We start from the raw sequence: 28,000 nt of genomic DNA, 5'->3' as shown, positions 1-28,000 counted from the left end.
GACACTAAAGATATATGAGCACTCCATATATTCATCCTGGGATCAAAGACTAGAAATAGCAAGGTCCAGAAAAATCTCCACAAACTTTGAGTGCAGGGGTAAAAAACTATTTTCATGATGATTTTTGCTTTAAAATTGATGGGCATCTGTCTTGTAGATAAATAAAATGCTAATTATAAGCTATATTAAATTTCAAAAATAATTTCCAAAAGTTATTTTGAAATAACTAATTAGGCCACAGAAGCAATGTATTATGTGAAATTAGAATAAACATATTATTCAAGTCTATGAATTCTTAACTGGTAATCAATGCAGCGACAGACCCTTCACATCCAATTTTCAACTTCACTGCTGGTCAAGTGCCCAAAAATAATTTTCATCTTCAGACCAATCAAAGCTTTACTCACATCATGGTTTTTTTAAAAACAAAGTCTTGGCCAGGCACGGTGGCTCATGCCTGTAATCCCAGCACTTTGGGAGGCTGGGGCAGGCAGATCACGAGGTCAGGAGTTCGAGACCAGCCTGGCCAACATGGTAAAACTGTGTCTCTACTAAAAATACAAAAAAAAAAAAAAATTAGCCAGGCATGGTGGCAGGCACCTGTAATCCCAGCTACTCAGGAGGCTGAAGCAGGAGAATGGCTTGAACCCGGGAGGTGGAGGTTGCAGTGAGCCAAGATCACATACTGTACTCCAGCCTGGGCAACAGAGTGAGAGACTGTCTCAAAAAAAAAAAAAAAAAAGCCAAAACAAAAACCAAAGTCTTGCTTTTTGACAAGGGTAACACAGACTTAACAACAGATGAAAACAAAGCAGTACTTCCCAACCGGGCTGGAGGACCCAATGAGTCAGCTTGTCTGTCTCTCACATATATAAGCATGCACACCCACACAATCAATAGTAGGAACCCCACATAATCAATAGTAGGAACAATAAAGTTGCAATTCTTACTCTATATTACCTAGAAATTTTATAAAGTTCTTCTAATCTCATTCTAATTTTGAGAAACAGAAACTTACCAATATCACTGGCAAATTCATAAACATGGGGTTTTTGTAGCAGTCCTAACTGGCACATACAAGTAAGGGCATAAAGAGCTTTCACAATGACAAATTCCTCAGCATCACTAAGACCTTGTTGCAGCAGGGGCTTGAGAATCGAGGAGCTTTGCCAGCCAACATAAGCAGCAACACCTGGAAATGAAAAAGCAATATTATGTGATTATTCAATACCTAAAAGTACATATATCAAGTAAAGCAATAAAATTAAGCAAAAGCCAAATATATTAATCAATTACCTAGGAAAGAATATTGCACTTCCCACCCAGCATGATAAAGTTAAAAAGACCCACAGCAAGGCAAATCATCAGGAAATTCTCGGACACCACAGAAAAGCTAAGATACTAAGAACTTGCAGAAATGAAAATATAGGTCTCCTAAAAAAGGAAGAAGAATCAGACTGTAATTATATAATCTTCAGCAACAATGGAGGTTAGAAGACAAGACATAGGCAAGCAAGGCATTAAAAGTTATGAAAAGAATTCCATTTCCAGTCAAATTGTCAATTAAATAAAAAAAAAAGTCATTTCAAGACATGTAAGGACTATTAAAAGTTTGCCTCCCATGCAACCCTTTCTAGGAAAGTTTCAACCTAAGAATTCAAGGGCAAAAAGAAGCTAGCAAAGACCTAGAAATCAGTCAGCCCAGATTAGAATTAAAAGCTAATAAATTTCAAGAATGTCATCAAGAAGAAAATGGAATAGATTCTAAGCAATAAATAAAATTAATAAGAAAGAAGCTAGCTATTACGGATATGGTGACAATATATAACTTTTCTTTCTAAAAGGAAAACGAAGAAATCTAAAATTCCAGAAACTGCTCAAGAAAATCACAGTCCAAATATGAAATTAAAATAAATAGTGTATTTAGTAACTAGAAGAGGGAGTAAAGTAGAATCCACTGGCCTTGCTATAAACATACTCAAATGGTAAGGGGGGGCAGTCACTGAATTGGGATTGTGATGAAGCAAATATAATTACAGTATACTACTTGGCTCCACAGTCAATAAAATTTACACATTCATAATCATGTATTTTGTTTTGAAGCTTCATAATCAGTCTATACATAAAAGACTTCATTGTGATTACAGAACAGAATGTATTATTAACCATGACAAAAAAATTGTTGAGAATTCTCAATTCTCAACTAACCAAACAATAAAAAAGAGAGACAGAGGTAAAGAGAAAGAAAACGGGCACTAATCTTGTAGTGCAAATCAGAGGTGGAGCAACACAAAATAGATTTAATTACTTAAAGTTATTAGAACAGCAAACTAAAAACTAAAGCACTGAAAATAGTAGTCAACATCTCAAAAACTGAAAAGAGAAGAAGGATCAAGGCATGTTATGAGTGAATTAAATCTTCATCTGGCACAGAAAAAAATTAAAGAGATAAAGTCCAAAGTTGGTTATTCTAAAAATAGTAATATGAAAATATTATTTAGAGATATGGTAATAATCACCTGAAAACACTAAAATAAAAGCAGAAAGCTGAGTAGTTGCCTCTGGAATTTCAACTATTGTTTTTCATACATTATAAATTTTGATTAAATTTTAAATAATTTCTAAAAGCCTGTTTCCTTTATGATTAAAAAATAATGTTATAATTGTTTTCTTTAATAAAAGGAAAAATGCTATCTAAAATTCCAGTGGATTATATTTAGGAACTTTACAAACTGAAATGTACAATGAGCTAAAATAGCTAAAAATATTTTGAAAATGAATAATGACATCTGAAACTTACCCTATCAGATAATAAAGGTGATTAAAAATATACAATAATGTAAATTGAATATGGCTATGAATATGAGTACAAGAAGAGAAAACTCAGTGGAACAGACTAGATAGCCAGAAAACTGACCTTAACAGACAGAGGCATGCAACAGATGATAAAACAGTAAGAAACAAACCAGTAAGAAAACAACAACAAAAAAATGCTTAATAAATTATGCTGGAAAATCAGTTACGTATCTGTGAAGAAAAAGAAATTTAGATTTCACCCCACGTCACAGACCAAAAATAAAGATCAATTAAACAGTTAAGTGTAAAAAATAAAGCATGAAAAAGAAAAGAAGACAAGCACACAACAGATTATTAATCTAATTCTGGAATGGGAAGAGACTTTACACACAAAAGTAAAAAAAAAAAAAGCAAAAAGATCGAATAAACTGACTTCGGAAAAACTGTCAACAAAAAAGATTTAAAAATCAAGTTAAAGAACTAAGAAACGTGCACTTAAAATTGATTTAAAAAATTAATGTTCTTAATATGTATATAAAGGCTCGAAAAGAACAAGAAAAGCATAAGTATCAGAAAAAAAAGCCAAAATAATGAATTTTAAAATTCATAGAATTAGAAATATGAATACATAATCAACATGAAAAAGTTTTTCGACTTGATAGTTAAGCTAAGAAATATATATCAAAACAAGTTATCATTTTACCCTTCCAACAGGCAAGGACTAAGTAAAGCCTATTTCACACTGGATGGGTGTGCAGCACTTAATGGAGATGGGGATGCAAAATGATAAAATCTTTTTGAATAGCTTATAAACGTGTCATGAGTTTTAAAAATAAATTCACATTCTTTAACACAGTAATTAAAATTTTTTACTTCTATCCTAAGAAAATAATCAGACACAACTACTTACATACATACATTGCATATTTATACCAAATATACAGATTATCTATATATGACAGAAAAAAATGAAAATAATTTAAATATCCAAAAGAAGGGTTAAATTTTTGCAAAGCTATATAATGGAATAGTTTAGACCTATTAAATTATGATTTCAGGCCGGGCGCGGTGGCTCACGCTTGTAATCCCAGCACTTTGGGAGGCCGAGGCGGGCGGATCACGAGGTCAGGAGATCGAGACCACGGTGAAACCCCGTCTCTACTAAAAATACAAAAAGTTAGCCGGGCGTGGTGGCGGGCGCCTGTAGTCCCAGCTACTCGGAGAGGCTGAGGCAGGAGAATGGCATGAACCCGGGAGGCGGAGCTTGCAGTGAGCCGAGATTGTGCCACTGCACTCCAGCCTGGGCGACAGAGCCAGACTCCGTCTCAAAAAAAAAAAAAAAAAAAAAAATTATGATTTCAAATAAATTTTTAATGATATGAGAAAATGCTTGAAGTATGCTGTTAGAAAAAAGTTTAAGAAATAATAAAATAAAATTTGGAATATAATATATACATTGCACTTATGCCAGGCACTATTACATATATTAATTCATTCTATCCCCCAACAACCAGTAAGACAGGCACTACTCTTATTTCTATTTTACAGATAGGTAAACTAAGCCGCAAAAAAATTAAATGATTTTCCAAGAACCACAACTAGTGACAAAGCGAACACCTGAACCCCACAGTCTAGCTCCACAATGCCTGCTCTTAACAATCAGCATATGACAGAAAGGTATAAATGGGATGGAAAGAGAAGAAGAAGAGCTATGGGAAAAAACATCAAAGCTTTAACAGAGATTGTACATGGGTTGTAGGATTAACGGTCATTTATTTTCTTCATGGTTTCTGTATTTTCCAAATTTTTCTCAGTTTTATTTCCAAAAGTAATATAATCATGTATTACTTTTATAAATAAAAAAATTTATTTTTAAATTAAGACAAACTAATATATGTTTCAAAGAACACATGAATTGACCAATAGATAGGGGAAGTTTTAAGAACCAACTTTTCCCGAGAAATGAAATGAAAATAACATTATTTGGAAGAAGAAGAGAGCAAGGAAGACAAAAAGATGTAAGAATCAAAGAATACTGTATTCAGGAACTGAGTTAGATGAAGTCCTAGATGGAAGGCTAATATGCATCTATAAATTAATGCAAAAATAAAAAAAAAGATGTCTGAAAAGAAAAAACAGGTACAGTAATTTCCAAAAATAACTGGGAATTTGAAAGTTTTTCAAAGTAGAAAGTACCCTTTCCTCCAAAACATATGATAGCATTTGCAGAAATATCAATCCTGTTGCCACGCAGGTTTCTTGCATTTTATTTTTTTAGCAAACAAAAATCAAAACAGCAAATCTTTCCCAGATTATTGGGAACCAAAACTTAAAGTCTTACAGCTTCCTGCTGCCTCACAAGAAAGTCTGGATACCAGCCAAGCTTTCTATTGTGCAGAATAGTCTTTAAACTTTTCGGGTTAACAGATAAACTGTTACAACTCTGTGGGAAATGATATAATAGGGGGTAGTGGATAATCATAATAATATGAATTTAGCATATATTTCATAATTGGCCAAATCTTAAACTGAAAAGATCAGTACATTCAGGGAAAAGGGTATCAGTTATTATTCAAAAGAGAAAAATATTAAATCCTGTATCAAACATGACTTAACCCATGCAAAATACTGTCCACTTCATTTACTTCTAATTCTGAATCCAAATGTAACAGAAGTCATGCATATAAAATACAAGATGTCTGACTTTAGATATATCTAAAAATCAAGAATTGTAAAATGAAAGAACAGCAAAAAAAAAAATGCTGCTTAAATTTTCAAAAATTTTCAGTTACACAAAGCAAAGCCTTTAACTTAATTCTTTCCAACTACACTGATTTGCAACCATGATTACATTTTAACTGTTATCTTCTGATTCTAAAAGTGATGCATGTTCACTTTTATTAACATGTTTATAAACATGTATGATTTCTGTTATTGTTACCTTTACACAATAGCAATCATTCTTTAAGAGGATTTACAACCTACTTATGTCACTTTAACATACTTCATGGTACTTTCCAGGTCATTATTCTGTCTAAATATAGTTTTTAATGACCACATGGTATTCCTTCATATGGATGTAACACAGGTTGATTTACCAACCCTTTATTTTCCCAAGCTAAAATACTTACATCATCCAAAAGCAGCGTGAAGATAGAAATACTAGGAATTCATTTCATTATTAATGAAATTTGGTAGTATCATCTATCCTTGAGATTGCATGGAAGTGTTTGAGAGGATGATTAAAAATCTTAAAGGAATTTAAAAGCAAAAAACATACCAACTATACTATCAAAAAATGCTCCACGTAGATGCCAATCATTCTTATCATTTAGGAAAGTAATCATGTGGGACAACAAAACATCATTGGCTTTCTGACGTCCAAAGAATACACACAGCCGTGTTATTCCATTTTCCATCAAGGTTTGTTTTACAATATTTTCAGGGTCACTTAGCAAAGTAACAACTTTCTGCTGGACCATTTCATGTAAGGCTTGGAGCTCTAAAAAAAAAAAAAAAGAAAAGAAAGAAAAGAAATAGTTAAGAAAAGATAAATTTTTCCCCATACAGATAGTCCCAGTCTTCTTTCTCACTCATCAGAGAGACTGATTACAGAAGCCACCGAAGCCTTTAATCACCCATTTTTTGCATTATTCAAAGCTCTGAAGGATGGGAAACTGAAATATAAAGTGAAGAATATCCTAACAAGCAGATGCCACAAACACAGTTACTATCTCACTAATTAAATAGTTTCATTTATTAGCTCAAGGAGAAAATTATAGAGAAGCACCAGAAAGGAAATCACATTGCCCCAGTAAGATCCCAGTTAATCAAGGACTTGAAAATACTGGATAGGATCAGGATATAATATATGGTACTGAGCAATCCTTTTAGAAAATGTTTTCAAAGGTCAGTTTATTTTAGAAAGCCAGAAAACACACTGCAAGTTCTGTCAAGGCTTTACTTCATCTGGCCACTGTTTTCTTCTCTGGCCTTACCTCTTCCTCACCCTCACTTTTTCTCACTTATTTATTTACTTAGCTGCCTGTCTTCTTTTTACTAAAATGTAAGCTCAAGAGCAAGGATCATTTCTATCTTATTCACCACCATGCTCTAGTGCTTAGGGCAGGCTCCTAATTGCCTGATGCAGAGCTAATCTTTAACAATTATCTGTGAATAAACAGAAGACAGGGGCCACTCTTGGTCCAGCTACTACTGTCAAGGTAAAAGGTAACTGGTCTGACATGCAAAACTATATGCTCACATTAAGAAAAACTTTAGATTCCCTCCCTCCAAAATTTTAACATTTAACTTTATTATCTCAACAGGTCCAATTACATGGTTATAGGACAGTATTATTTTCCAAGTAATTCCACAAAAAAAGGCTAGGATTTCCTGATACATCCTCCTATAACTTCAAAATTATTCCACTGTATTCAACTCTAGATAATACATGTTGTCTAAAAGTGGTGCTATTCTAACAAGTAACAGCAATTGTAGTTGTTTGTAGCATAAAATTCTGAAAGACTAGATTTCTCTAGTTTTTCACAACTAGAAGCATCTTGGAGAAAATTACATCTATTACTTTACTTCTAAATCTTTTACTCAACAAACATTAAGTAAAAATCTGTAGAGTTGTATAATGCAAAGAAACCTAAGACAAGGACTTTGACGTCAATAAGTTTACCATCATCACATCTGTTCCTTTATGGTTTTTTGTAAATTACAAATAGTATGAAATAAAAACAATTTATGATTGAGTATACTCAGAATATACTCACGTAAGGAGAAAAGGTTTAGCTTCTTTAGCTATGATGTTTCTAATTTTTTCTTCTTTTATGAGAATTACATAATTCAGCCAGCTTTACTGTTCACACAGATCAATTCTGGCTGACAATTGAGTTTAGTATCCATGGTGACAAGCTGATTATTTTTGAGCAAGATAACAGTGTATGAGGATAGAGAGAATAATTAGACACTAGGGACTCTTCCTATCTAATATATAGATCTGGTATTCTTTCACCTTACATGAAAACTACAAATGATAGTTTTACAAGTTAGCATCAGCAATTCATTCTAAATAATAGGAAATCTGGAAGAGAAAAATTATACAACCAGTGTCATAATTTCCGTTTGGATGTGTAACTTCATCTATTTCTTCATTATTGGGGTCATTTTCCGTATTAAGATTTTTTAACTGTACTAATTCCAGGAATCTCAGAGCTGTTTCTGCCAGCAGAGCTATGTTTTCTATAAAATAAAAAGGAAGAAAATTTATAATTACCATCTTAACTCTCTGTAAAGCTTATTAACTTTTCCTCCCTGTCTTTATACATAAACAATCATAAGCCTATGGGAAAAACAGAACTTTTCAATTTAGCATTTAACCTAATCAGATTTTAGTAACCCAGCTCATAATCTATAACTGTCTCCAAACCTCCAGTCTTATTTTTGAAACACAGCTTAAAAAAATAATAATATAAAAATAATCTAATATCCCATCTACTGAGGACCAAAAATGAAAGCCTAATTCTCTGCAGGGACTTACCCTTTAAACAGTATCCTTGACAAGTGAGAGATATTTATTAGACTAACAAAGAAACATCCACATTAAAATAACAGATAAAGCTAAGCTTTGGAATCAGACAGACCTGGGTTCAAATCTCAACCTTGCCACTAACTTGACCATTTAAACAATTTGAGACTGTTTCTTCACATATAAGTGAAGTCACAACTGCCTCAAAGAGAAACCATTGTTAGACTGCTTTACAAGTGATACTCAAGTTCTTAATGAACCAAAGTGGCAGACTGTTGGCCACATTTCTACAGTTGTCTATATCTTCTCCTTTCTCTTTCTGATGACCTACAAAGACTGTCTGATACTCCTCACCACTAAAAAATAACTACTTCTAATTTCTGCTGTCACATTTACTATCAATTGTATCTGCTCTTCACTTATACTTTCTTCTCCTACCTTGCCTCCCACTTAACATATGTGTTTCTTAACATATGACCATAATCAGTCAAAGACTGTACTCTTTTCCTTCTTAGCAGTGAATAGCACTGAACATAAAGTTTAACTACCTTAAACTTAAAATAACCTTACTTTTTCCTTGCTTTCCAACATCTCTGAAATCAAAATGTACCTTATGGCAGTTGACATCTTTGAGTCAATCAAATACAATTATTCCTTTCATCCTGGGGTCCCACTCCCCACCACCTGCTAGGTTCAACAATGCTCTGAATAGAAAAAAAATTTACCTCTAAGTAAGCAAGATGTTAATACCCTATAACGCCTGCTCACCCTAAAGATGGAAAAACTCTGGGCCATATCCTGATAATATGCCAAAATTCTAGATGAATATCTGCACTTTAATGAGCAAATCTTTATTAGGAAAAGTCTCTTACTTTCCTGGGCACCTCTAAAGTCTGAGTAGATCTATACTTATTTCCCCTTTTAAGTGCATAAACCACAGCACACTTGGAAGTTCACTTTACACAAATCTGTACCAGCATCTATAATGTTTAAAAAATACTGTAAAGAAATAAATGTTGATTTTAAACTTTTATAATTACTGACACATGTATTTTAATTACATTTAACCATACACATTCAAATACACTGGCTCTATTTTAAAAGACCGCAAATTAGCCAGGCGTGGTGGCACACACCTATAGTGCTTGGAAGGCTGCGTTTGGAGGATGGCTTGAGCCTGGGAAGTCAAGGCTGCAGTGAGCCATGATCTCCCCACTGCATTCTAGCCTGGGTGATCATGTACTGGGCCATGAAGAAATAACAATGCAAGGTGCTGACACTGACCCTGGGTTATCATGGATTCTCACCATAAAGACCCAGAAGACCAAAGAAAAGTAGGATTGCTTCAAAAGCAAGGTGTAGAGCAGGAGCTCTGAGAATTGAGAATTAGACCGGATACATTTGGGTCATGTTATTTAGTCTCTCCTAGCTCCAGTTTCTTCACCTGTCATATGAAGGTAGTATAACATCTAATGCTCAAGGTTGTTGCAGCTAACCCTTGCAACAACCTAGAGCAGATTTTTCAATAAACAGTAGCTATTATTTTTATGTGATAGCTATTAGTAACTGAGTGTCAATACGTTAATATGGCACCTCATCAGAACATGACCTGTTTAACACAATTGAGAACAGATTAAGATACACTGCACCAAAAAGTAGGATCATAAAATTCTGGTAAAGAAGACGGAGCTTGTTTTTAAAACTGATAAACTTTTATTTGATTTGATTTTATCTGGTTCAATTATTTATATTTGCCAAGTGAGTTACAACTATGCTTTGTTATAAATGATAAACTTTGATGTGTCTTAAGAGGAATCCTGGATTTCTGGGCCTGAAGTTCATACCTATATGGTTATAGAAATGATAGATAAATAAATAAATAGGCAGAGATAAACATAAATAAAAATATATGTATGAGGAAACATAAAAACACCTAACAATCACCACTTTGTGGGTGTGCCTAGAGATAACCCCAGAGTCCAAAGACCACTTTTCTCATGTTTCATTAAAATAATGACAAGCAAATTATAAAATGAATGAACTACATTTCTTTAAAAAAAAAAAAAAGACAATATCATCACCACACACGTACTATTTACAAAGACTTCAAAACAGAATCCCTGATTTCTATCAGATTATACTATAGAAATAAATTATAAATATTCAGTGATATTATATATATTCAGTGATATTTCTCATGCAGAAATAAGCTTTCGGAATTAATTTGGGGAGCTAGAAACATGAATCTGGATCACCTGATTTTGAGTGAGAATTACAGGCAAAACAGGTAGGTGTGTGTAACACACCCACCTCATCACAAAGATGTATATCCTAAACAGTACAGTAACTGGGAAAACAACCTTAAACTTCAGTAAGTTAGTATACTAGGTTCTTTCAATATCAAATTACCTAGCAAAATTAATCTTTTTCAGCAGCAATAGATTGTTGTATCCTAAAACTGACAGTCAAATAACCATATTTATCAGAGAAACTTCATAAAGGCCTAAAGACACCAAATCAGAAGCACATACTTGTAAACATTAGTCTTATTCCAAGTTGAATGTAATATTCCTAAGAAAACCACAAAATTCCATCACTTGATAATTCTGATCATTTCAAAAGTGAGAGAACACACAAACGTTGATTCCCAGGAACAGAGTAACTAGAAATATTATCAAAATGTACACAGATAGTTCAAAGAGCAAAGTTCATACTTGGAATTCACAAACAAATCAGAAAAACAAGCAGTATTATAGTCATTAACTTAAAAAATATCTGAGTGGCTAATATTTGGACAACAAACTCTTACCAGCATAGGCTAGTCTAACGATAGTAGCATCATCTTGGGCTAAGTGGGCTATGCCTGGCAGAATGTATTCCGGATAAATATTGATATCATTACGAGGAACCTCTTTGACGAGAGCAAGAACTTTGGTCAACGTCCTCAAGGCTTCGGCCCTCACCCTAGGAACAGAGTCATTGCTGAAATGCAAAAGATATGGAGTAATACGATCCAAAAGGATTTCAACACTTAATCTTGGAGCCAAATGAAGAATAAGTTCCAAAGCAGCTAGTTTGGAATCACAGTATTTAAGGGTCTGTAGGCAGGATGTTATAACAGATACCAAGATAACCAGCCCACTTTCCTTAGGCTCTCCTTCGGCTTTTTCTGGCAGATCATGTCCACAGAGATTATGAATAATGTTGCCCAAATCCTTCCGTATAACCAGAATACGCTCATCTGCAGAAAGAAACGTTTCCTTGGCAAACTGGGCCATGTAGGGCTGAAGAAAAGTGTAAAATATTTCAGGAAAGGCGTTGCCACGCTGCTGTTTTAAGTAATCTTCTGCCTCTAAACGTTTATCTGGCTCACGGTGAATCATCTGAGTTACCTACACCAAGGGAAGAAAAGGAATTAAAATAGATTTGACAATAGAAAAGTAAACCAGATGAAAGCTACAAAGGTAATTTATATACAATTTAAAGGATCTTTCAGAACCTGACTGCTAAGCGATTTGTGACTCCATCATCCTAGAAAGCAGTAAAAAATTATATATAAATACATTACAGATGGCCCTGACACATAAAGAGGAGGTTATACCATGGCTGAGTATTCCCCATTGATTAAAATAGGGACTAATGCTGTCTACAACTCAAAGATTCTTATAAACTTTTCTGAGTAGGAGATACCACTAAGAATCTGAGGAAAGCAATGAATCTCTTCCAGAGAAAAATGTATACACACAATTTTTGCATTAAAAAACCCATACAATTCTGGAAGGAATCACAGAACCCCTAAAATCCATTTACATATCCCGGCTTGAGTTATGGTTCAGAACCTTATCGCCACAAGTGCAAAGGAATCTGTGGTTTAAGTATAACTCTAGGATCTAATCAGTAGGGGAATCAGTGGCTTAAAGTTTTCAAACAGTGTCAAAGAGATGTTAAATTCTGCAAACACTAGAAATAATACACCTAATTTGAATTTATCCTATGTTTTCTAGTATCATAGGGAAATAAATATTTTTCAATGCACAGAACATAGTTTAATCTTTCCTGGACACTCATAGGGTATCAGCCATTATTTAAATACAGTATCACAAAATGTATTGAGTTATCTGAACTTTCTGTTTATATTTGAAATAAGAGCCTAGTAGTGAATGTGGGGGACTCAAATGTACTAAAAGAAAATGTTTACTAGTTAGAATTGCTTTTAGTTTGGACTAGGCCCTAAAAATTAAACAAATTCACTTCTTTCACAGTTAAGAAAATGTATGCCCAAAGACATGAAGTTACATAACCAAAGCAACGTACCAAGTATGTGCCATACTCAAAGACAGAACACTATACCAACTCCTCATCCAGTGCACTGTTCAATAAATATGGCCTCAACTGGCTTCCTCTGAAGCATCTTATTTTTTAATATTTGACATACTTAAGAGAAATTAAAATATATTACGTATCTCCCTACGTAATTAAGGAATATTCTAAACACACCACAATCTTTTCCATGACTCAGAGTCATCACCACAATATCAGTTACCCTATAACTGACTTAGAAAAGATGCCCTCAAACAGTAATGTAGCTATGTGGCTTAGGTGATCCCCCATACAACTCCTCATGCCCATTCTGCTATACTAAGTTGTGCTTCTGTAGCTGCCTTTCCAGAACTGCCCTCAGCTTCATATATTAATACAAAGCTATTTGCTTCTATATGCAATGGCCCTGTATTGCTGTATTATATTCAAGTTGACATTTCCTGTCCCCTTCATTTCAAATGTCTGTCTTCTTCATTTCTTACTAGCAAGCTCTAGCCAGGACAACCTCTCCAACCCCTAGAAACCACCTTACCTCCTTCCAAATCTGTAAAAAGCACACTGAAGATTATAGTGGGAAAATAGATAATAGATAGATTTTTTTTTTAAGTCAAATGAGCTCTGTGCCTGAAGGGGAAAAAAACAGTACATCCTTCCCTAACAAAGTAATAACAAAAGGCTGTTTATATTAGTCTACGGTGTTTTACTGCTTGATTCCAAATTTACAACATTCCAGAAATCTGATTAAAGCAAAAGTGGGAACAAGATCCTATTAAAAACTTTATGGCGAATATTTGTAGCATAGTTACCAATTCTCTGATACTGCGATCTTCAATTTTATTTAGCACTTGTTCAGGGAAAAAATGTCCATTTCTATAAGCCAAAAGTTGAGAGAGATCAAATAATGGTACACCTTCTGTAAAAAGCTCAGCTATCACACAACCTGAAAAATAGCAAGTATAATTGTTAGAAAAGAGATGAAAAATATTATGCAATATAGATTGAGAACTCAGACAGCTCATAAAACCCAAAATGCAAAACCCCAAAGTAAATGAAATTAAAAATTTTAATGCAACATACAACTACAATCAAGCTGACAGGGAAAATGTCTATTACCCAAACACTGGTTTCTAAAGTATAAAGTCAAAGAAGAGCCATACAATTTTTCTCCCTCTTAAAAAAACTTAAATAATTCCCCCGTTCTGTAATTTAAAATGAATGTATAGGCCAGACGTGGTGGCTCACACCTGTAATCCCAGCACTTTGGGAGGCCAAGGCCAGCAGATCATCTGATGTGAGGAGTTCGAGACCAGCCTGGTCAACGTGATGAAACCGTCTCTACCAAAGATAGAAAAATTAGCTGGGCATGGTGGCACACACCTGTGGTCCCAGCTACTTGGGAGGCTGAGGCACAAGAATCACTTAAACCCAGGAGATGAGGTAGAGAGAGGTAGAGGCTGCAATGAGCCAAGATCGTGCCATTGCACTCCAGCCTGGATGACAGAGTGAGACTCCATCTCAAAAAATAAATAAATAAATAAATAAATAAATAAAATAAAATAAAATAAAATAAAATGAATGTATATATGTAACATATGCAATTTACATACAGAGTGATAAAACAAGAAACTTTTTTTTTTAAGTATGGACTTACAGACATTAAATTCATAAGGAACTACTACTACAAAGTCATATCTGACAAATCATTTATTCATAATTAAACAAAATGTTATTAGGTGACTACTATGCCCTAGGCACAAGCAGTACATAAAACAGATAAAATCCTTGCCCTCATGAAGCTTTCATTCTAGGAAGGAAGACAGAAAATAAAGCAGTGAACAAACATAATATGTGAAATGCTAAAAAGTGTAGCTGTAAGATTAGGGAGAGGAAAACAGAGATAACTCTCGTTTTGCACTTATATAATCTTCAAACCAGAAATTTTTAAAGTGTCCACATTTCCAAAAGGACAACACAGTTTAACTGAATCATTACATGACAGGCATTTAACAAGTCTAAAGAGATCCTTAAATAACCTCACCTCACAGCCTGTGCATTTGCTAGTCCCTCTACCTAGAATGCTATTCCTCCAAGTATCCATGTGGCTTATACCTCCACCTCCTTCAGATCTTCAGGTGCTCAAATGTCACTCAGCAGTAAAGCCTTTCTTGACTGCCTGTTTAAAACTGCAGGCCCCACTACCACAACTACCCCCAAACCCCTCACCAGACACATTCCCTTTTCCCTTTCCTTACTGTTTTTCCCCCATAGCACCAACTTCCAGGTTATATTTTATGTACAGATGCTGCTCTATTTACAATGGGGTTAGATCCCAATAAATCAACGAAAAGTTAAAAATATTGAACGGTGGCTCATGCCTGTAATCCCACCACTTTGGGAGGCCAAGGCAGGTAGATCACTTGAGGTCAGGAGTTCGAGACCAGCCTGGCCAACACAGTGAAACCCTATCTCTACTGAAAATACAAAAAATAGCCGGATGTGATGGTGCACGTTTGTAATTCCAGCTCTACTTGGGAGGCTGAGACAGGAAAATCACTTGAACCTGGGAGGCAGAGTTTGCAGTAAGCAGAGATTGGGCCACTGCACTCCAGCCTGGGCAACAGAGCCAGACTCTGTCTCAAAAAAAGAAAAGAAAAAGAAAAAGAAATGGATTTAATACATCTAACCTGCTGAATTTTCCAGCTTAGCTTACCTTAAACATGATCAGAACACTTACATTAGCCTACATTTGGGTAAACACATCTAACTCAAAGCCTATTTCACAATAAAGTGATTCATCTCACGTAATTTATTGAATACTGAACTGAAAGTGAAAAACAGAATGATTGTATGGGTGCTCCAAATACATTTCAACTGAATGTGTACCACTTTTGCACCATGGTAAAATAAAAAAATCATAAGCTGAACCATTGCAAAGTGGGGACAGTCTGTATGTTTCTTTTTGTCTATATGCCCACTAGAATGCAATTTACATGAGGAAGGGATTTTTCTATTTTCCTCTATTCACTGAAAAATCTCCAGCAACTAAGTTCCTAACACGTAATAAACACTCAATAAATTTGTTAATTTCTCTCTGTATAGTGTCACATTTTAGAATAAAGGACTTCGAAAAACAGCTATTAAAAACACCATAAGCAACAAAGAAACAGAGGACCCGAAAAATACAATTAAAATTAACCAGCTAATGTAAGTAAGTTTCTGAGCACGTTTAAGGTAGGGTAAGCTATGAAGTTCAACAGGTTAGGTGTATTAAATGCATTTTCTACTTAGGATATTTTCAACTTCTAATCGGTTTATTGGGATGTAACTCCATTGTAAGTTGAGGAACATAAGCACATAAAATATAATCTAAAAGTTGGTGCTGAGGGGAAAAAATAGTAGGGAAAAACACCAACTGGATCTAACATATCAACAGAACACTCCACCCAACAGAAGCAGAGTACAACACACACACACACACTACATATATTGCCTGGCTTTGTCAGCTGTAAGAGCAAAGTGTCAAAGACAATCTAATGGCAATGAGCACTAGATAGAGGCTTCTAATATCATTCACTACACACTAAAAGAATTAGGATTCCTTCCTTCCCTCACTCTCTCTCTCTTTTCTTTCTTTCTTTCCCTCTGTGGCCCACGCTGCAATCTACTCGGCTCCCTGCTGCCCGCGCCGCGGACTGCCTGGGACTGCCGGCGCGCGCCACCGCTGCCTGCTTTTTCTCCTTTGGCTGCAGGCACGCGTTCGCCATCTTGGCCACGCAGGTCGCCAGCTCCTGACGACGAGTGCTCTGCCCGCCTCAGCCTCCCGAGGTACTGGGACTGCAGACGGAGTCTCGCTCACCCGGTGCTCGGTGTTACCCGGGCTGGAGTGCGGTGGCGTGGTCTGGCCTCGCGGCAGCCTCCGCCTCCCAGCTGCCTGCCTTGGCCTACCAGGGTGCTGGGATTGCAGCCCCTGCCTGGCCGCCGCCCCGTCTGGGAGGTGGGGAGCGCCTCTGCCCGGCCACCCATCGTCTGGGAAGTGAGGAGCGCCTCTGCCCGGCCACCCATCGTCTGGGAAGTGAGGAGCGCCTCTGCCCGGCCGCCCCGTCTGGGAAGTGAGAAGCGCCTCTGCCCGGCCACCCATCGTCTGGGAAGTGAGGAGCGCCTCTGCCCGGCCACCCATCGTCTGGGAAGAAGTGAGGAGCGCCTCTGCCCGGCCGCCCCGTCCGGGAAGAAGTGAGGAGCGCCTCTGCCCGGCCGCCCCGTCCGGGAAGAAGTGAGGAGCGCCTCTGCCCGGCCGCCCCGTCCGGGAGGAAGTGAGGAGCGCCTCAGCCCGGCCGCCCTGTCTGGTAAGTGAGGAGCGCCTCTGCCCGGCCACCCATCGTCTGGGAAGTGAGGAGCGCCTCTGCCCGGCCACCCATCGTCTGGGAAGTGAGGAGCGCCTCTGCCCGGCCACCCCGTCTGGGAAGTGAGGAGCACCTCTGCCCGGCCACCCATCGTCTGGGAGGTGAGGAGCCCCTCTGCCCGGCCACCCATCGTCTGGGAGGTGAGGAGCGCCTCTGCCCGGCCACCCATCGTCTGGGAGGTGAGGAGCGCCTCTGCCCGGCCACCCATCGTCTGGGAGGTGAGGAGCGCCTCTGCCCGGCCACCCATCGTCTGGGAGGTGAGGAGCGCCTCTGCCCGGCCACCCATCGTCTGGGAGGTGAGGAGCGCCTCTGCCCGGCCGCCCCGTCCGGGAGGAGGTGAGGAGCGCCTCTGCCCGGCCTGCCCGGCCGCCCCGTCCGGGAGGAGGTGAGGAGCGCCTCTGCCCGGCCGCCCCGTCCGGGAGGAGGTGAGGAGCGCCTCTGCCCGGCCGCCCCGTCCGGGAGGAGGTGAGGAGCGCCTCTGCCCGGCCGCCCCGTCCGGGAGGAGGTGAGGAGCGCCTCTGCCCGGCCGCCCCGTCCGGGAGGAGGTGAGGAGCGCCTCTGCCCGGCCACCCGTCGTCTGGGAGGTGAGGAGCGCCTCTGCCCGGCCGCCCCGTCTGGGAAGTGAGGAGCGCCTCTGCCCGGCCTCCCACCGTCTGGGAAGTGAGGAGCGCCTCTGCCCGACCACCCACCGTCTGGGAAGTGAGGAGCGCCTCTGCCCGACCACCCATCGTCTGGGAAGTGAGGAGCGCCTCTGCCTGGCCACCTATCGTCTGGGAAGAAGTGAGGAGTGTCTCTGCCTGGCCGCCCCGTCTGGGAGGTCTACCACGGAGGCCAGAAGCAATGTGGGGGCTGGACGTGGTGGCTCACGCCTGTGGTCCCGGCACTCTGGGGGGCGAGGCGGGTTGATCACTTTGGGCTAGGAGTTCGAGACCAGTCTGGCCAACTTGGCGAAACATGAAAAATACAACAGACAAACCAACCAACCAACTCAGTGACAACAAAACAGGTCTACCCTGGAGTCATACTCTAATTTTTTCTATTTTCCTCCCTTTCTGATCCTTTATCCCACTTTCTTTTTCTTCCTCTTCCTTCTCCCTCTTCTTTGTCAAACAGAGGATTGAGTTATTATCACTGATCCATATAAAGTCCCTCTCTCATTTATTTTAACTCCCACCCCCCATTTCTATTCCCCGCCTTCCCATGTGCAACCTTCCTAATATGTTTGATACGCATCTTTTTGTTTGTATGTATTTTTAGAAAATGTTTATTGTTTTTGTGTGCAAAAAAAATTAATTAAAAAAAAAAATCCTGCAAAAGAATTAGGATTCCTTAATGGCTGGTTTGAGCACTAAGGCAGGGTAGGTACAGTATCTTATATCAAAAAGTAAAGAAATGCTTAAAAAAAAAAAAAAAGATGAGGACTGTCACAAGGACACAGGAATCAGCCTGAGAAGGCTCCTACTCCCACTGGCCAAATCTGAGACAACTGGTGCACCATATAATTAAGAAGGTAATAAATATATACGACTGAAAAAAATTAAGAATTAGTCTATACCAATAATAAATAAATAAATAAATAAATGGGGCAAAAGAGAGGATCCTTGACTATAGCAGAATGTTGAGGTCCTACTGTTGAATGTGGAGGAAGTATTTGAGTGGAAAAATCATTTTTGCAACCATCATAGCAAAAATTCAATCAGGCAAGAATCATCAATGGATGCCAAATGTCAGGGGATAAACTGTGGTGATGGGCAGGATATTAGCATACCTTTTTTTGTTTGTTTTGTTTTGAGACAGAGTCTCGCTCTTTCTCCCAGGCCAGACTGCAGTGGCGCTATCTGGGCTCACTGCAAGCTCCACCTCCCTGGTTCACGCCATTCTCCTGCCTCAGCCTCCCTAGCAGCTGGGACTACAGGCGCCCGCCACCGCGCCCGACTAATTTTTTGTATTTTTAGTACAGACGGGGTTTCACCACATTAGCCAAGATGGTCTTGATCTCCTGACCTCGTGATCCGCCCGCCTCGGCCTCCCAAAGTGCTGGGATTACAGGCATGAGCCACTGCGCCTGGCCTTTTGTTTGTTTTTTGATACAAGGTCTCACTCTGTCACCCAGCCTGGAGTGCAATGGTGTGGATCACAGTTCACTGTAGCCTGGACCTCCTGAGCTCAGGTGATCCTCCCATCTCAGCTTCTTGGGTAGCTGGGACTACAGGTATGCACCACCACGCCCAACTAATTTTTTACATTTTTTGTAGAGACAGGGTTTCACCATATTGTCCAGGCTGGTCTTGAACTTCCAGGCTCAAGAATCTGCCCATCTCAGCCTCCCAAAGTGCTGGGATTACAAGTGTGAGCTACCACACCAGGCATATTTGCACATCTTAAAACTTCTTCCCACAGGTTGCTTATTAGTTGCAAGGGATTGAAAAAAAAAATAAAAACTATAGAGGGGAGAAATTTGGGAAGACTTTGACCAGATGATTAAAATTAACATCATAAACAACCATCATTTGTTTAAAGATGTGACCCTGTGAAAATCCATCACCATCTATGCAGTATTCCTACTAAGTTATAACATAAATCTAATCATGAGGAAACATTAGACAAACTCAAAATGAGAAACATCCTATCAAAAAACAAAGGAGTGGGTGACATAGAGAATGCATGTAAAAGCTGGTGAAAACTGAATAAGGTCTATACTCTAGGTAACAATAATGCACCTATGGCAACTCCTGATTCTGATATGGTACAACAGTCATAAAATGTCATCATTGGGGGAAGCTGGGTGAAGGATACATCACTATTCTTGCAACTTCCTTTGATTCTACAATAATTTCAAACTAAAAAGTATAAAAATGATTTTGAAAAATTAAGTAGGGGGAGGCATTCTTCAAAAAATGGCAATGTGATAATAACAAAAAGAAAAAAAGGCTGTAGAAATATTAAAGGAGGCTAAAGAGATATGACAACTAAATGTAATACCTGAACCCTAAACAAGGTCCTGTCCTGAAGCAGGAAAAATGCTGTAAGAGACATTATTGGGTCAAATAGAAAATTAGAATAAAAAGTGTAATTACTGTATCAATGTTAAAATTACTGCAGCCATTAACTATATTGTGTTTTGTAACAGACTATACCTCATCTTAGAAAACACTGAAGGCCGGGCACAGTGGCTCACACCTGTAATTCCAGCACTCAGGGAGGCCAACGGGGTGCGGATCACTTGAGACCAGAAGTTTAAGACCAGCCCGGCCAACATGGAGAAACCCTGTCTCTACTAAAAATACAAAAAAATTAGCCAGGCATGGTGGCACATGCCTGCAATCTCAGCTACTCAGGAGGCAGCAGCATGATACCCAGGAGGTGGAGGTTGCAATGAACCAAGATCGCGCCACTGCACTCCAGCCTGGATGACAGAGCAAGACTCTGTCTCAAAAAATAAAAATAAGTAAAAATTTAAAAATACAAACTGAAATGTTTCAGGGTAAAGGGCCATAATATATGTAACTTATTTCATAAGGTTAGGGAAAAAATGGGGAGTGAGGAAGAAGAAACGATACCAATGATACAGCAACCAGGGCAAAATGTTAACAATAGGTGAATCTGGGTAAAGTGTATATGGGTGTTCCTTTGTTCTATTTTTATTTTTGCAAGTTTAAAAGTCTGTAAGTTTTTAAGGCTTTCAAGTTTGAAATTACAGTATTTCCAAATAAAGTCAGAAAAAACCACAGTGACATATGACTATTTATAACTAAATGGAGGTTTTATGGACTGAATTGTGTGTCAAGTACCCCCTGCCTCTCCTCCTGCAAGTTCATATGTTTAATCTCCATACCTTAGAATCTAAGTGTATTTGTAGGCAGAGCCTTTAAGGAGTTAATTAGGGTTAAAGTAATAAGGGTGTGCCCTTAATCCAATATGACTGGTGTACTTATAAGAAAGGACACCATGTATGTTCATTCACAGAGAAAAACCCATGAGGCTATCTGCAAGCCAAGGAAAGAGGTCTCAGAAGAAACCAATCCTGTTAGCTTGATCTTGGACTTCCAGCCCCTAGAACTGTGAGAAAATAAATCTTGTTTCAGCCACCATCGCTGTGGTATTTTGTTACGGCATCCCTAACAAACTAATGCAGAAGTGAATTCGTATTTATTTTCTCAAAACTTTTACAATTTTATTCTGAAAGATGTTATTGGGTGGTATTTCCCTGTGGAACAACTTGTTTAAATTGTCACTATCTTCACTGAGTCTGTATCATTCAAATCTCAGCTCAAATGTTACCTTCATTAGAGAGGCCTTCCATGACCATTTTATCTTAAAGTAGTGCCCTACCAGCCTTTTCAATATCATTCTGCTTGGCTGTAACACATCACTAACCAAAATTAACTTTCTTATTTACTTGTTTATTCTCTCTCCCCACTAGAATGAAAGCTCCATAATGGCAAAAGCTTAAAGTCAACTGTATTCCTGGCACCTACATAACAATGGCTTGCACATAATACACTCAAATGTATGTCAAAATGAATGAAAGATCTTCAGCACACAAGGCTATGCCTATGTATTGGACCAGAGGCAGAATATATATGGTAAGTCCTCAATGTTATCAGTGGGTTCTTGAAAACTGCAACTTTAAGTACAACAACATATAACAAAACCATTTATTTTCTCACCATTTCATTATAATGAAAACAATGACATTATTTGATGGACCTGCTTTACGGTGTTTCGCTTAAAGTGGCAGTTTCCAAGAGCCTATCAAGGACGTCAGGACTTGCTGTACACTTCTCCCAAACCAGCAGCCTGGAACCATGGAAATCCATCAAGAGGGGAAAGTAGCACTCAAAACCCAAACATTCAAATCTTAAGAGCACTGGGAAGTGGACAGATGCCACCCACCTCTTTTTCAAAGGAATGGAAGGGCCTACTTTCAGCCAAAACCATGTAAGGCTCTTTGGTTTGGAAAAATAAATGCTGAGTGAGAATTTTGTGGACATTTACAAAACTACAATGCACAAAAAAAGGATAAATATAAGCATATCAACCACTGAAATTTTAAACCTATGAATGATCCCCTGAAGCTTGAAAGTGATGCGATTCCTAAGCTAAAGGATTACACAACAATCAGTGAGTTTAAAATGTAAAAATGGTTCGGGCGCGGTGGCTCACGTCTGTAATCCCAGCACTTTGGGAGGCCGAGGCGGGCGGATCACGAGGTCAGCAGATCGAGACCATGGTGAAACCCCATCTCCACTAAAAATACAAAAAAATTAGCCGGGTGTGGTGGCGGGCGCCTGTAGTGGGCTGAGGGAGGAGAATGGCGTGAACCCGGGCGGCGGAGCTTGCAGTGAGCCGAGACTGCGCCACTGCACTCCAGCCTAGGTGACAGAGCGAGACTCCGTCTCAAAAAAAAAAAAAAAAAAAAAAAAGTAAAAATGGTTCAAGAAAATTGTAATACACTGATCAACAAAACTGGAACTTTGATGGATTACATTTCTAACCTTGTTATACTGTATTTACAGCCCTGAGGCTAACCCTATCTTATCAAAACATCTCTCAGTATTATCTTGGGACACAGATTAGTCAGCTGAATAGACCAACATAGGTGCAATCCTGAATAACATTATTCATTCCGGTAGATGAAATACATTTATCCATCAATTAATTTTCCTAAATAATCTAAAATTTGGCTCAATTTATGTTTTTTTTTGGTAATAAACTTACAAGCAAGAAAAAAATTAAGCCAAACCATCACAAAATTTACCAAAAATGGCACTGATGCCAGATTTCTTTTGAAGTTCATCAGGGTACCACCCTCAACACACTTCTCCTTCCTCTCTATCCCACAAATTCTTAAATAATCTGGAATCCACAGCTCAGCTTCATGTGGTCTATGTATGTGAAATAATACATAGGAATGAATGCATGGTACATTTTTCTGGGGAAGGAGTCCAGTGAAACAAACTACGAAAGTTAACTCCCAATCAACTTCAGGTTTCAATGTAAATATCACCTTTCTATTAAAGAGGCCTTTCTTGATCCCACCTCTTGACTCATCACCACCATGAGGACTAATTTAAGTATCTATGTGTTCCTATAGCAGCACCCTATGCTTATTACCACCACAGCAAACAACACCGCATTGAAATGTCCTTTTGCAATATCCACGGTCACTTTAAAATGGAAGCATTATGAAAATATATTATCCATCAATACCCCTAGCACTTAGGACAGTGCCTGACACATACAATAAAAGTAGGCAAGCAAATATGTTTATATGTTTGTGTAAATAAACTGCTGTTTGCATTTCCTAGGCACTTAAACATACCCAATGTAGGAATGCTGCTTCTAACTGAAATAGTGTCTGAGGACAAACCAAGACATTAACTTTTCAATATCTGGTGACTAAAAAAAGCTACATTTCTGTTTAACAGTTAAAAGATAAACATATGCTCCCTTAGCAAATATGACCCACTCAAATACCTGCTGAAAAGATGTCCATTGCTCTCTTCAACTCTCCTCTTGTTCTCTGATTGCTATTTAAGTCTACAAGTGGAGTTGAGGGATCTCTCATATATTCTAACTCAGTGGCAAACATCCCACCGTCAACAAAACGTTCGGGAGCAATATAGCAAGTTCTCCTCCGTGATGTGTCAAAGAAATAATTGAAATCTGCCGGGTTGTCTTCTGGAAGATAAGTGGGCTTAAAACTGGCAAAGTCAGTTAGAAGAACCCAATTCCAACTGGTGACCATCACATTCTCAGTCTTGATGTCCCCATGACGAACTCCAGATTTGTGTGCTTGGTCCACAGCTGTCAGGATCTGGAAAGCAATCCAGCGCTTCTCAATGTTATTCAAGAATGGACGGGTACTGATACGATCATAGAGATTGTCTCGCACATACTGCCTAAAGAGCATAGCTGCTTTCTCAGATGCTTTTTCTGATGCTTTCTGGAAAGGTAGACAATTCTGTGCAGAATTAAGCCTGATTTTCAGTTCCTCCAGCTCTTGTTTATAGCTGGTTAAAGGCAATGTGGGATCCTGAATTGCAAAAACCTTCACAACAACCAGGCCTTCTCGGTGCTTGGCTCGAGCAACTTTAAAAAACCGAGTACTCCCCAGGCTTTTATCATATTCAAAGTCATGAATATCTGAAAAATAACTCTCCACAGAAAGGATCTGGGACGGAGCAATGCCAGCAAGCTGATTTCCCATAATGGCAAGCACCTCTGGGGTCAGTACGGTTAGGATACAATACCTATTTAAAAGAAAAAACAAATGAAGAAAAGACAAGAAACAAAGAAGTAGTGAAACACCATTATTCTATTATTTGGTCTCTTCCAAAAAGACAGATGCAGTGTATTTCTTTTCCACTAAGAGCACTGTACCTAGCCTTCTGGGCAGCCTCTAAATTTCATACACATTTACCTAAAAAGACCATGTTATTTTCTCTAAGAAGACCTTGTTATTTTACCTAAAAAGATCCTGCTATTGTGCATCGCCAGTTCCAGGAGCTGAACTATACTGAGACAGGCCTCTTCAACTTTAAGCCAAAAATGTTAGTATGTGTTATTTTCTGATATTTAAATTTAAAATATTAATGAGCCTTTACTATGTGTTCTGTGCTGTGCTTGGGGCTATGGGAATCACAAAATTACTACATGACATAGTTCTTGTCCAAGAATCTGTTTCTTGGAAGTAAGTTTCTCGGAAATAAGAAACAGACACATTAAAAGCTTAAAACTGGCCGGGAGCGGTGGCTCACGCCTATAATCCCAGCACTTCGGGAGGCCGAGGCGGGCGATCACGAGGTCAGGAGTTCAAGAGCCTGGCCAACATGGTTAAACCCCGTCTCTACTAAAAATACAAAAATTAGCCGGACGTGGTAGTGGGCGCCTGTAATCCCAGCTACTCGTGAGGCTGAGGCAGGAGAATTGCTTGAATCCAGGACGCGGAGGTTGCAGTAAGTGGAGATCCCGACACTGCACTCCAGCCTGGGTGACAGAGCGAGACTCCGTCCGTCTCAAAAAGAAAAAGAAAAAAGAAGAAAAGAAAAACTTAAAACTGAAAAGGTCAAACTAAGATATAAAAATTCGGTTAACTCCTGGACACTTCCTGCCTAATTCCAGCGTGCCCTCTCACTCAGCTAAAAGGTGCAAACTTCGCTGGTCTGCAACAAGAAACCTTGCCACAGATGTTAAAGAAAAGTAGACCGAAGCTAAACGTAGCCCAGCGTTCTGCTAACTCAGGTTTTGCAGGAAATAAATGCCACACAAATACACACGACCTTGAGCACACATAAACATTTACCCTAGGCCTCGGGAAAGTGTCAAAAATCGTTCAGAGGCTCACAACGAGGTCATAGTAGACTACTTCGGGGACGGGACGGGAAAACGCGTCAGCAGCGGGGAAGTTGTTTCTACGAAGGGTCTTTCTTCATAGGCAGGAGATGGGCTGTTGGGGGAGGGGCGCAGAAAAGTCCCGATCTTCAGGAACCCCGGTGGTCCTGGGAGGAGAACTGGGAAAGCTCTCGGGGTCTCAGCAGACAGAAGAAGCCACGCTAAACAGTCTCCACAGGTACCCTGGGATTTGCCCCCTCCAGCCCCCTAACCTGCCCTGGGGGCCATGCGTTCCCGGGCCTCGTCTTCGTCTAGCGCGGATAGTTACTCCCTTCCAAGCCCTCCTCGAGGGCCTCACCACCGGGCGGGGGGAAGATGGAACCCGGGAGAGAAGTGGAGACCGCCAGTCCCAGGAAAACACTATACTTCAGCTGCTACAGCCGCAGCAAACGCCGAACTCCCGGGAAAGCAACCGGTCTGACCTCACTTCCTGTCGCCGAGCGGAAGTGACGAAAGAGTGAGCCTTGAGGAATTGCCCGGGTAGGAAACTGGTTGCTAGGAAATTAGGGAAGGCGTGGTCTTTCTCCGGGCGAGACTACAGGGAGAGAATGATGCTCCGACAACGATCTATTCCCCGTCCTGTTCTTCTACCTTTCATTCTCTAACGCTGAGGTTTCTGACACCCTCTAGAATCTGCTCAGACACCCCTTCACTCCCAGGGCAGCAGAATAGAGTTAAGAGAACTCAAGAATATTTAGGAAAACTAATATATCCCAAGCTGGATTTTTAGAGTTCTAGTGAGATATAACTTACATACCATAAAGTTCACCTGCTTAAAATATACAAAGCAGTAGTTTTTAATACATCTATCGAGTTGTGCAATCATCCTTATAATCTGATTTTAATTTTTTTTTTTTTTTTTTTTTTGAGACTGAGTCTCGTTCTGTCGCCCAGGCTGGAGTGCAGTAGCGCGATCTCGGCTTACTGCAACCTCCACCTCCCAGGTTCAAGCGATTCTCCTGCCTCAGCCTCCCTAGTAGCTGGGACTACAGGCGCCCGCCACCACGCCCGGCTAATTTTTTTGTATTTTTAGTAGCGACGGGGTTTCACCGTGTTAGCCAGGTTGGTCTCTATCTCCTGACCTCGTGATCCGCCTGCCTCAGCCTCCCAAAGTGTTGGGATTACAGGCGTGAGCCGCAGCGCCCGGCCTTTTTTTTTTTTTTTTTTTGGAGACAGAGTCTGGCTCTGTCACCCAGGCTGGAATGCAGTGGAGCTATCTCGGCTTACAGCAAACTCCACCTCCCAGGTTCAAGCAATTCTCATGCCTCTGCCTCCAGAGTAGCTGGGACCACAGGCACGTGCCACCATGCCCAGCTAGTTTTTTTTGTTTTGTTTTTTTTGTTTTTTTGTTTTTTGAGACGGAGTCTCTCTCTGTCACCCAGGCTGGAGTGCAGTGGCGCGATCTCGGCTCACTGCAAGCTCCGCCTCCCGGGTTCACGCCATTCTCCTGCCTCAGCCTCCCGAGTAGCTGGGACTACAGGCGCCCGCCACCACGCCTGGCTAATTTTTTTGTATTTTTAGTAGAGACGGGGTTTCACCGTGTTAGCCAGGTTGGTCTCTATCTCTTGACCTCGTGATCTGCCTGCCTCAGCCTCCCAAAGTGTTGAGATTACAGGCGTGAGCCGCCGCGCCCAGCCTTTTTTTTTTTTTTTTTTTGGAGACAGAGTCTGGCTCTGTCACCCAGGCTGGAATGCAGTGGCGCCATCTTGGCTTACTGCAAACTCCACCTCCCAGGTTCAAGCAATTCTCATGCCTCTGTCTCCAGGGTAGCTGGGACCACAGGCACGTGCCACCACGCCCAGCTAGTTTTGTTTTTTTTTTTGAGACGGAGTCTCGCTCTGTCGCCCAGGCTGGAGTGCAGTGGCAATCTCGGCTCACTGCAAGCTCCGCCTCCCGGGTTCACGCCATTCTCCTGCCTCAGCCTCCCGAGTAGCTGGGACTACAGGCGCCCGCCACCGCGCCGGGCTAATTTTTTGTATTTTTTTTTTTAGTAGATGCGGGGTTTCACTGTGGTCTGGATCTCCTGACCTCGTGATCCACCCGCCTCGGCCTCCCAAAGTGCTGGGATTTACAGGCGTGAGCCACCGCGCCCAGCCGCTAGTTTTTGTATTGTTAGTAGAGATGGGGTTTCAACATGTTGGCCAGGATGGTCTGGATCTCCTGACCTCAAGTGATCCGCCCGTCTCGACCTCCCAAAGTGCTGGGATTACAGGTATGAGCCACCGCGCCCAGCCTGCCTGATTTTAAACATTTTCATTACCCCAAAAGGAAACCCTGAAACCATTCGGAGTCACTCCCTGTTCTCCCCCATTTCTCCTCCCCCTTCCAGCCCTAGGCAATCACTAATCTACCTTCTGTTTCTATACACTTGCCTCTTCTGGACATTTTATATATAATATGTGATCTTTGTGACTGACTTCTTTCACTTTGGGTAATGTTTTTGAGGATTATCCCTATTGTAGCTTGTATTAGTACTTCATTTCTTTGTTGTTGCAAATAATTTTTTGTATGGATATATCACATTTTGTTTATCCTTTTGTCAGTTGATAGA

At 39.8% G+C, this 28,000-nt stretch overlaps 1 protein-coding gene across 3 annotated transcripts in view; it reads right to left on the bottom strand.

Moving 5' to 3' along the window:
• The window catches only part of PIK3R4 (phosphoinositide-3-kinase regulatory subunit 4), a 69,890-nt gene extending 43,982 nt beyond the window's left edge, over positions 1 to 25,908 (bottom strand). The window contains exons 1-7 of one of the 3 annotated variants that reach the window (XM_055295463.2): positions 25,361 to 25,908; positions 23,533 to 24,308; positions 13,459 to 13,592; positions 11,142 to 11,724; positions 7,912 to 8,046; positions 6,077 to 6,298; positions 1,019 to 1,192 (exon numbers count right to left, since the gene is read on the bottom strand). In XM_055295463.2, coding sequence (XP_055151438.1) covers positions 1,019 to 1,192; positions 6,077 to 6,298; positions 7,912 to 8,046; positions 11,142 to 11,724; positions 13,459 to 13,592; positions 23,533 to 24,265 — 1,981 coding nt within the window. In that variant the 5' untranslated portion in view covers positions 24,266 to 24,308; positions 25,361 to 25,908. Of the gene's footprint in view, positions 1 to 1,018; positions 1,193 to 6,076; positions 6,299 to 7,911; positions 8,047 to 11,141; positions 11,725 to 13,458; positions 13,593 to 23,532; positions 24,309 to 25,337 lie in introns of all 3 variants that reach the window. The other 2 variants (XM_055295465.2, XM_055295464.2) reach the window with 2 other exon arrangements.
• Positions 25,909 to 28,000: the final 2,092 nt, after the last annotated feature.

This window comes from Symphalangus syndactylus, chromosome 10 (assembly GCF_028878055.3).
Source record: "Symphalangus syndactylus isolate Jambi chromosome 10, NHGRI_mSymSyn1-v2.1_pri, whole genome shotgun sequence".
Taxonomy (NCBI): Eukaryota; Metazoa; Chordata; class Mammalia; order Primates; family Hylobatidae; genus Symphalangus; species Symphalangus syndactylus.
This window is presented reverse-complemented; position numbering and strand designations above follow the sequence as displayed.